Source organism: Macrotis lagotis, chromosome 1 (assembly GCF_037893015.1).
Source record: "Macrotis lagotis isolate mMagLag1 chromosome 1, bilby.v1.9.chrom.fasta, whole genome shotgun sequence".
Classification (NCBI taxonomy): domain Eukaryota; kingdom Metazoa; phylum Chordata; class Mammalia; order Peramelemorphia; family Peramelidae; genus Macrotis; species Macrotis lagotis.
In genome coordinates this window covers 580,602-591,643 of record NC_133658.1, presented here as the reverse complement: position 1 = coordinate 591,643, position 11,042 = coordinate 580,602, and the positions used below count along the sequence as shown (strand labels likewise).

The 11,042-nt window shown below is 43.3% G+C and overlaps 1 protein-coding gene across 11 annotated transcripts in view; it reads right to left on the bottom strand.

The window, feature by feature from the left end:
* Window positions 1–11,042, bottom strand: part of WDCP (WD repeat and coiled coil containing) — a 36,864-nt gene that overhangs the window by 4,445 nt on the left and 21,377 nt on the right. For 9 of the 11 annotated variants that reach the window (XM_074194465.1, XM_074194396.1, XM_074194388.1 and 6 more), the window contains one exon: window positions 60–8,125. The exons of 1 other annotated variant lie outside the window; for it this stretch is intronic. In XM_074194465.1, the coding sequence (XP_074050566.1) occupies window positions 7,968–8,125 (158 nt within the window). In that variant the 3' untranslated portion in view covers window positions 60–7,967. Of the gene's footprint in view, window positions 1–59; window positions 8,126–8,175; window positions 9,136–11,042 lie in introns of those variants that run through there. One more of the 11 variants, XM_074194413.1, reaches the window with a different exon arrangement.

The window sequence follows — 11,042 nt, the reverse complement described above, 5'->3', positions numbered from 1 at the left end:
TGTGCTCTCCCTTTACCCCCTTGGACCCTGCCCCCACCCTGATTCAAGCCTTCTCTATTCACATCTGGATCACTGCAGTAGCTGCTGGGGTGTGTCTGCCTTCCCCAGTTCCCTCTTCGGCTACCAATGGGGTTTCCAAGAGACCAGGTCTTGCCATGTCATCCCTCCCACTCCCCATTTTACCTCCAGGATCCCACACAAAATGCTCTGTTGGACTTTATAATGTAGCCTGCTCCTCCCTTGCCAGGCTTCTTACACCTGACTCCCCAACCTCACCCTTTTCATGTCATGCAATTTTCTTCTGACCTCCATGGCTGTCCCCACGAGACCTTTCATCTGGCTATTCTGCTATAACTCCTGACCCTCCTTACTCCCCCATCTCATGCTAGGGTCTCTCCTTGTTACTGGCTTGAGGTGGACATCATTCTTTGTGTTGTCCACTGTCTTATGCCTCTTTTTGTATTCCAGTACCCAATAAACAGTAGGTGATTAATAAATGTTTATTGAGTACCTACCAACAAACTGCAGGGTTCTCATGGTTTCAGAAAGGCAGAAGCCCCAGCTCGGTAGATACAGAAGCAGGGGCCTGGACCCCCACACACACACCACACATGCACCATACACACACAGGTGGCAGCTTTTCTGATTTAAACCCAAGCAAGGGGTGTTGTCACTGCTGAAGGTCCTTGGGGCTCAGGTCACTAACCTTGCTGCCGAGTGCTCTCTTCCCTCAGGAGTACTCTATCAGACCCCAGGCCTGAGGCCTTTATTTCTAAAATCATGGTCCCACAAAAATGGAGGCTGCCAATCATGAAGTGCTCATTGCAGGAGATGGCAAGATAGTCCCCCATGCCTCAGGAAGCTTACATTCTAATAGTGGAAGACAACATATAAGAGTTGGAGAAACGGAGGAAAGGAGGGAGGTCCCCAAGGAAATCAAGTGAGCTGGTGAAGAAGTGGAAAATCCAGAGATTGAATCAAATAAGTGAGCAAGGGTTAGCACATAAGAATGAGAGAGATAAGAACTGCAGGGGAGGGGACCTGTTCAGGCATGTGGGGTAGGGAGGGAAACACCCAGATGTATGATCATGAGGCAGGAAAGCTTGACCTGGGCACAGCCTTCAGGCTCCTGAACCACACAGTGATAATATGGTAGGAAGTAAATCCCTCAATTAGGTCAAGTTCCCACCACTTAAATTCTTTTTTTTTAAATTTATTTAGTACTTTATTTTTCCCCAATTACATGTAAAAATAATTCTAAACTTTCATTTAAAAACTTTTAAATTCCAAATTCCCTCCTTCCCTCCTCACTCCTTCATTAAACAAGCAATTTGATGTTATACACATTATAGTCATGCATAATATTTGCATAATTATGTTGTGAAAGAAATCATAGCCGCGCCCACACACACACCCACAAAAAGAGTAGTGCATTGCTAGTTATAGCCCTTTGTTCCGAATTGCTCCACAGAATGGCTGAATCCATTCACAACTCCACCAACAGTGTATTACTGTCTCACTTTCCCTATATTCCAATTTTGTCATTTTTCTTTTCTGTCCTATTAGTCAATCTAAGGTAGTTCAGAATTGTTTTAATGTGTATTTCTTCAATCAATCAGCCGTGAGTTAAAATATTTTAAAATATGGCTATATATATATATATATATATATATATATATATATATATTTATATAGATCACACTGATAACCTCATCTGAATACTATTCATATCCTTTGATCATTCACCAATTGGGGAATGGCTCTTATTTTTATAAATTTGACTCGGTCTCTATGTTTGAGAAATGAGGCCTTTATCAGAAAAACCTGCTTCAAAAAAATTTATTTTCAGTTACTATTCCTATTTGCTTCAATCCTATTCCTATTTTATTCACTTTCACCCTGTCCCTCCTTCAAGTGTTTTGCTTCCGACTACTACTTCCTGCAGTCAGCCCTATTTTTTATTAAGCCCCCACGCAACCTTTGCCTTTTATTTCCTTGCCCTCCTACTTTCCTATAGGATAAGAGTAACTGAGCCGATTCTGATGCAAGTTCATTTGCTACCTCCCCCATCTCTTTTTTTCCCCCTTCACTGTTCCTTGTCTTTTTTTTTTATTTTTTAGGTTTTTGCAAGGCAAATGGGGTTAAGTGGCTTGCCCAAGGCCACACAGCTAGGTAATTATTAAGTGTCTGAGACCGGATTTGAACCCAGGTACTCCTGACTCCAAGGCCAGTGCTTTATCCACGACGCCACCTAGACGCCCCTTCCTTGTCTTTTTTGAGATAATTTATCCCATTCTACTCCCCTTCTCTTACTCCCAGTACATTCCTCTCTCCTTAATTTTGTTTTTCTTTTTATATATCATCCCTTCATATTAGGAGAGGGGAATGTAATGCAAGTAATATGTGTGTGTGTGTGTGTGTATTTTAAACAGCTCAAAATCATTATGTCCCTTATGATTTTGCTATCCTATTTACCTTTCAATGCTTTTCTTGAGTCTTGTATTTGAAGATCAAATTTTCTGTTCAGCTCTGATCTTTTCCTCAGCAGAGTTGAAAGTCCCCTATTTCATTAAATGTCCATCTTTTCCCCTGAAAGAGTATGCTGTTTTGCTGGGTAGTTGATTCTAGTTGTAACCCAAGCTCTTTTGCCTTCTGGAATATCATACTCCAACCTAAATCTTGATGACTGTGGCTCCAGGATAGCTGAATTGCTTCTTTCTGGATGCTTGCAATATTTACTCCTTGTGTGAGCTCAAGAATCTAATATTCCCGGGAGTTTTCCTTTTAGGATCTTTCAGAAGGTGATGGATGGATTCTTTCAATTTCTATTTTTATCCTCTGGTTCTACAATATCAGGGCAGTTTTTCTTGATAACTTTTTGAAAGATAATGTCTAGTCTTTTTTTTTTTGATCATGGCTTTCAGATTGTCCAATAATTTATAAACTTTCTCTTGGATCTATTTTCCAGGTCAGTTGTTTTTTCCAATGATATATTTCACATTTTCTTCAACTTTTTCATTCTTTTGGTTTTATTTTTATTATATCTTGGTTTCTCAAAGTCATTAGCTTTCATTTACCCAATTCTAATTTTTAAGGAATTATTTTTTTCAGCAAGCTTTTGCACTTACTTTTCCATTTAGCCAATTCTTTTTAAGATAGTTTTCTCCTTATTGGCCTTAAATTGCTATTTTCTTCATGTTTTTCTGTTTTGTGTCTCCTTTATCAAGCTGCTAATGCATTTTTCATGATTTTATTGCATCACAATTCTCTTCCTGATTTTTCCTCTACCCCTCTTGATTTTCAAAATCCATTTTGAGCTCTATGTCCTGAGACCAAATCATATTTTTCTCAGAGTCTTAGGATATAGGATCTTTGACTTTATTATCCTCTTCTGAGTGCATGCTTTGAACTTCCTTGTCACCATAATAATTTCAATGGTCAGATTTTTTTCTATTGTGTTTGCTCATTTTTCTGGGCTTTGACTTGATTTTTAACTCTTTATTAAAGTAGGGTTCAGTTTCCATGGTGGAGGACTCACTGTGCCAAGCTGGTGTTTTGTGCTGTATTCAAAGATATTTTGGGGGAACTGTAAGTTTTTAGTTTGTCCAAGGATGTATGATCTAAGGAGATCTGGCCTGTATTCAGGTCTGTACAAGACCACAAATATTCTTTTCTGCCCTGGAACTGTGAGAAGGGTCCCTGTTCCCCTATGTCAGCAAGCTCTGGTGTGTTACTGCTCTTCCTAGACCTGACTGTGGCCCAGATCCAAGGATGGGCAAAGTAACAAGAGTCCTGCCTGAGTGCTAGCAGAGAGACTGCTCTAATCTCCTCCTGAACAGTTTAACTTTCTTATCTCCTGTGGTTCTGAGTGCTCTGGAAGTTGCCACTGCTACTGATTCAGTGACTCTCAAAGTCTAGGCCTGGGTTGCACTGATGCAGCTTGCACTGGACTGCATTCCACTCTCTGGTGTGATAGACCTCCTGCTGACCTTCCAAGTTGAGTCCTTCACGCCATCTTTCTCTGGTTTCTGTTGCTCTAGAATTTGGTTAGTCATTATTTAAAGGACTTGAAGGGGTTTGGGGGAGATCTCAGGGGCAAGTCTCTACCTTTACCCTTTTCATCTTGGCTCATCTCAGCACTCAAATTCCTGAAGTGGGCTCTGATTAATCCATCCAGAATCACAGGCCTAAAGCTAGAAGGGTTTGCAGAAGTCTGACCATCCCCCATTTTGTAGTGTAGAAAACTGAGAGCCCAAGATTAGGAGGTAACCACCTCCCTGACTTCCTTTAAGTTCCCACTAAAATCTCACCTTCTGTAACCCATTCCAGTGCCTTACCTCTGTTAGTTATATTCTATGTAACCTACAATATCTTGCTTAGTTAGCATTTGTTTGAATGTTGTCTCCTTCATCGGATTGTAGGCTTCTTGAGGACAGGGACTGTCCTTTGCCTTTGTATCTTTAACTCTTAGCAACATTCGTAGCAAATCAAAAGCAGTTGATGTTTACTGATTGAGTGATTGACTTCATGATTTCTCTCCTTTTTATCTTATTATTTTTCAACATCAATTTTTATATAATTTCAGGTTTCAAATTTTTCTCCCTCCTCTTCCCAAGACAATAAACAATCTGATATAGGTTTTACATGCACAATAATGTAACATATATTTCCATATTAGTCATGTCATGAGAGGGGAATCAGAAGAGAAACCATGAGAGACAGAAAACAAAAAAATGAAAAAAAGTGAAGAGTCTTTTTCAGTCTTCATTTAGACTCCATAGTTCTCTCTCTGGAAGTGGATGGCATTTTCTATTACAAGTCTTTTGGAACTGACTCTGATAACAGTATTGCTGAGAAGGGCTAAGTCTATCATAGCTGATCATCACACTATGTTGCTGTTACTGTGTACAATGTTTTCCAGGTTCTGCTCTCTTTTGTAACTGGCTTTGGGCATAGGAAGAAGGAGGAAGATTGCTGGCATAATTAGAAAGTTCAGTCCCCTTTTTGAGAAAGCTTGCATCTCTGCCTTGGGCCAAGATGTGGGTAGCCCATTAGAGCGTGGATATTAGAAGTGTTCATTCTTTATTCATCAAACCTTAATTTAACAAGCATCATCCTATATACAAGAACTCTAAATAAGATTGTAGCACACCTCGGCATTGTCCTATCGTAGACAGCAGGTAAGGAATCTGGCTACTTTTGTCAGAAGATTGGAGAGAGAATGTTGCAGTGTGTGGAAGGGAGGGCGCTTGTACAGTCCAAGCTTGAAAATAAGTTTGAAGCCCTTCAAGACATCTTCTCCAGCTGGCTGCTCTGAGGTGGTATCCCAAGAATGACAGAGAAGGGGCACAGCAGCTGTGGGGGCAGAGGTCATGTTAAGGGTGCTTTCATAACAACAAGAAAGAGCTCCGCTGTTGTTCTAGGCCCTGAAGTCACAAGAACTTTCCCATTCTTGTCAAACTGAAGGCCTGTTGTTGTCCATGGACACAAATGCCTGCCAGAGGATAGCAGTACTCAAGAACAGCTTAAGCAAGAAATAGAAGACTCCAGGAAGCACAGGCTGCATCATCTGTGGCTTTGCACTGGAAGCTGAAGAGGAAAATGGATTTGAGAGATGGACAACTGACCAAGAAAGTGGTATCTGAGAACGGGATTTAGACTCTGGACCACAAACTTAAAATACAAAAGTGTCAGGCTCCTGGACAGAAATGTCCAGCAAACAGGTGCAATTGCCAGGTGGTAGACAATCCTGTTTTTAAAATGTCTTTAAAATAAAAAAGGGTAGAGGGGAAGAAGACTCCTCTGAACACACACCAAAGTAGACACCATGAAGAGGAGAAGCTACCTCATAGCAAGAAAAACAGCCAAGACACCCAGAAATTCAAAGTCCAAGAAAGGAGTCAGTGGGAAACCCCAAATATAGGTAACATATAAGAGGAAGGCCTAATATACCGGGGCAGCTATGACTCCATTAGTCATTGAAACACCCAGAAGAAAACATAAGGTCAAAACCCCAGGTCTGGCAGACATGCTCTAAAAAACAGTTCAGGAAAAGGGGAAAAAGCACATGAACACAGAATAGGGAAACAAAGGTCACAAGGAGATGGCAAAAAGAAGAAACAGCAACCACATGCGGAGTCATGATACCCCCTTCATTATTCTGACATCTGATTGGAGTGAACCCTCTCTTTTCCTTTTTTCCTCCCTTCCTCCTCCCTCTTGCCTTTCTTCTATTCTCCTTTCTTTCCTTTTCCTTCCACTCTCCATCTCACTGCATGAAATAGGCCCCATCAATTCCTTCTTGACTTGCCTGAAGAATAGTTTCATTCTTTCAAAAGGGAGAGGAAACAAGGGGGAACAAAAAGAAAACTGGGAGATGCTCAAAAACTAAATTCTGAGGTCAAAGGGAAACACTTTTGATGAGGTGGAAGCACCTATGTAGCTGGGTCTAATAATTTCACTTCTGCTCCATCTCTTGGGAACTTCACCTTCGTGACACCTCTGGTGGATTTCTCCCCTGTGGTGTTTCTAATGGATCTCTCCTCTGTAGCATCTCTGGTGATCTCGCCCCTGTGGCATCTCCGGTGGATCTCACCCCTGTGACATCTCCGGTGGATCTCTCCTCTGTGGCGTCTCCAGTCAATTTCTTCCCTGTGGTGTCTCTGGTTGATTTTGCCCCTGTGGCACCTCCAGTGGATTTCTCCTCTGTGGCGTCTCCAGTGTTCACCCGTGTCATTGCCCTCTTCTCTCTTCTGCTCTACTCCCATCCTGGCACAGGCCCTCATCACCTCACATCTGGACTATGGCCATAGCTACTAAGGGGTCCAGTCCATCCTCCAGTCATCAAAGGAATTGCTCTAAAGCCCAGCTCTGACCACATCACCTTCCTTTTCAGTAAACTCCAGTTGCTTCTTAGTAACTATCACCTCCAGAAGCAAATACAAAATGCTCTATTTGGTATTCAAAGCTCTCCATAACCTCTCCCCTCCACCCACCCCTCCAAGTCTTCTTACACCTGACCCACTGTCTCATAATCCCAGACTGTTCCAAGAACAAGACTTTCCATCTCTCGAGTTTTGCCAGGCTGTCCCTCCTATCTGTAATGCTCTCCCTTCTCCCTTTTGCCTCTAGGAATCTAGAGCTCCCCTCAAGATTCAGGTCAGGGAGGGACAGCTAGGTGGCACAGTGGATAGAGCACTGGCCCTGAAGTCAGGAGAACCTGAGTTCAAATCTGGCCTCAGACACTTAATTGCCTAGCCGTGTGACCGTGAACAAGTCATTTAAATCCATTGCTTTGCAAAACAAAAGAAAAAAAAAAGATTTAGCTCAGGGTCCCCCTTTATGGTTTGCCCCTTCCCCAAAATTCACTTATCATTTTGTGTTCATTCTCTATATGTGGTGTCTCCATAAACTGGAAGCACCTTGAGGTACAGACTGCTGTTTCTCTTTTTTGCATTCCCAGGCTCAAGCACAGTGCCTGGTACATTTTGGGGGTGGGGTAGCACCTTGAGGGGTGCACTATAGGGAAAGGTATTGGGATAAACTTGTACAAATTTTCACAACCAATCTGGGAGGGAGGCACTTAAGTTTTGATCCCCATTTTACAAATGAAAAAACTAAGGCAGTGGTGACTTGATTTCCCCAAAGTTCACCCAACTAGGAAGTATCTGAGGCTAGATTTGAGCTCAGGCCTGCTTGGCTCCCAATCAGTCCAATCCAGCACTCCCTGAGCTGTTTGGGGCCTGCTGGACTCTCGAAGGGCCATAGGTCCCATGGCAGCCATGGAGAGAAAGACAAGACTCCTTGGTGGTGGTAGTGGTGGCAGCAGCAACACCAGACTTTATTCTTCCTGTCTGTGACACACTGACCCCTTTCAAAGTCACCTGTTCCCAAGAGCTCCAGACATCTAGAGGCTGCAGAAAAGCCTCACAGAGGTGCAAACATCCAATCAGCGGATGGATGCTGATTCACTGGATGGGAGGGCCCAGGCCATTGTTGCTGCCATCTTGGATGGGAGGGCCCAGACCATTGCTGCTGCCATCTCGGATGGTGATCTCCTCAGATGCCGAGAATATTAGAGGGATGAAACCTTCACTGTCTGCCGAAAGGAGGATCCAGAGGGAGCCTGGAATTCCAAGAGAGTGAGGTCAGAACTTTCTTCAAGAGACCTGGAGCCAACCTCCTCCACAGCTCCCCCACCCCCTTCTCCTGAGTCTTGTCTGCAGAAGCCCAGGGCACCAGCAGTAACTAGGGTACCCTGGAATCAAAGGAAGCCAAGGTGATACAGTAAGGAGAAAAAGGCAGAGCCAAAGTGTCAATGGCTGACAGTGCAAAGCAGGGTCTGCAGAAGGGACCCCAACTCCTGCCCCTTTTCAGCTAAGGGAAAGATAAAATATTTTGTTCTGACCTCATGAGCCCCATTCTCGGGCCAGAGCCCAGCCTGATACCCAAGAGATCCTGTATCTATAAACATACTTCATGCCAGGCAGTACCCAGCCTGTGTGAGAAAGCAGAAACACCAAAGACACTGTTGTCATTCTCAGACAGCTTCCCTTCCCTGGGACCTGCCTTTGCTGCTCATGTTTTTGGTGTCTTCCCTCACTGTTGAACCTCACAACTCTATGATGCATCGGAGGCAGAGGGACAGTCACATGGCTGGAGACGGCAGGGAGTTGACTCCAAGTCCCACCACAAGGCCTCCCCCCTTGGTCTCATGTCTGCAAGCAGCCTTGGCAGGGGTGAAAGGAGGCAAAAATCTCAAGGATCACCTGAAGCTTTCAAGTCTATCACTTGGAGGAAGGAGAAAGGCAAGAGGGGCTCCCAAGACTTAAATCCGATCCACGGTTCTGCCTCTTAGGAGCTGTGGGACCTCAGCTTTCTCATTTGTGCAATGGGACACTTCCACTTGAAGGTCCAGGCTTGTGAGGAAAAAGGGTGTGAATCTCGGCAGTTCAACACAAGCCATTAGACTTCCTTCCCATCTTCTCCAGGAGAGCCAACTGTCATGATAACCTCCATCCAGATAAGCTCTCACTTTTCTCTAAAACATTCTTCCCAAGATCCTACCATCTCTTCCTCTCTTCTTAATCTTCTGCAGTCTCTTTGAATGAAGTAGCTCAAGGCTGACTCTGCTACCTGCACAAGAGATGCCCTACCATTTGAGCCCCCCTGCCCCCCTGCACCCCCTCCAATAGGCCACCCCGCCCTCTGTCATTCTGCTATGTCCCAAAGTCTGTCTCCTCTTCCATCTCCTTCCAACCAACCTCCTCCAACAGGCTACCCCATCTGCTGTCCTGCCCCCTCCAAAAGGCCATCCCCTTTGTCATCCCACCCTCTCCAACAGATTGCCCCCTCTGTCATTCCCTGCCATCCCCCTCTCCTGTCCTCATTCATTCTCTCCTCTGCTAGTTCCTTCTCACCTACTCACAAACATACCAAGGTCTCCCTATCCTGAAAAAACCCTTTCTTGTACCAGATCTCATCTTCCCTCACTGGCTAAACTCCTCCAAAAGGCCATCTACACTAGGGACTTCAAACTCTCTCACCCTCTCCTTAACCCCTTACAATCCAACCTCAACCTTCCAAATGATCAAATCGAGTGGCGTTTTCTCATCCTTCTTCCTGACCTTCTTCTTTGCAGCCTCTAACACTGTAGGTCACTCTGAATACTCTCTATTTTCTAGGTTTCCAGTATTCCTCCTCCCTCTTCTTTGCAGGCCTACCATTTGTAGGTGGCCCTCAGGGTTATGCCCTAAATCCTCTTCTCTTCTTCCTCTCCCTTCTTTTGGTGATTTCCATAATATCTCTGAAGTTGATGGTCTAGTATTTCCCCTTTGAGCTTCCATCCCTCATCACCAAGTGTCTTTTGGACTTTCAGCTGGGGATCCTCTAAACTACTTCAAAAGCAACATGCCCCAAACAATGTTTTCCTCTTCCAGGCTTGCTTACTTTTTTGGTTCCCTTTGAAGTTTCAAATTGTCTCCTTCCTTCCCTCCTCACTCTACACTAGCAAAGGCTACCATTTGTTAGATTTTAATAACTGTTTATTTCTCCAGAGGTGGATAGCTTTACCTTCATGGGGCCTTTATAGTTGATATGAATATTTATAATACTCAGAATAGCTTACTTGTTCAGTTATTTGAACAAAGTAACTGTTGTTAGATACATGGTTCTCTTGGTTCTGCTCCTTTCACTCTTCATTATCTTTTCATGATCTTCTAAGATCACTGGGTTTAGCATTTATTTCTTATGGGACACCAGTATCCATCACAATCATATTCCACAACATGTTCAGCCACTCCCCAACTGCTGGGCACCCCTGCAATTTCCAGTTCTCAGTCACCACAAAGAGAGCTGCTATAAACCAGAGAAATATCGTATGCCCTAATGGTGGTATGGGGGTGATGATCAGCCATGATGAACTCACTCATTCCATCAGTGCAACAACCAGGGACAATTTGGGGCTGTCTGCAATAGAGAATACCATCTGTATCCAGAGAAAGATTTGTGGAGTTTGAACAAAGACCAAAGACTATTACCTTCAATTTAAAAAAAGCCATTGTCTTATTATGTAATTTTGTTCTCTTATACTTTATTTTTCTTCCTTAAGGATATGATTTCTCTCTCATCACATTCAACACAGATCAATGTATACCATGGAAACAATGTAAAGACTAACAGACTCCCTTCTGTGGGGGGTGGGGGGAGGGAAGCAGGATTAGGGGAAAAATTATAAAACTCAAAATAAATAAAATCTTTGAGAGAGAGAGAGAGCGAGCATTGCTATAAACATTTAGGCTGTTCTAATAAAGGTCCTTTTTCCCTGATCACCTTGGGAAACAGATCTAATACTGGTATGGCTGGGTCAAAAGGTATATGCAGTTATAATACTCTCTGGCATAATTTCAGATTGTCTCCAAAATGATCAGTTCACCGTTAACTATTAACAGATGTTTCAATATCTCTACCAATATTTGTAATTTTCCCATTTTATTATTTTAGTCAATCTGAGAAGTGTGAGATGATATCTTAAGGTTGTTTTG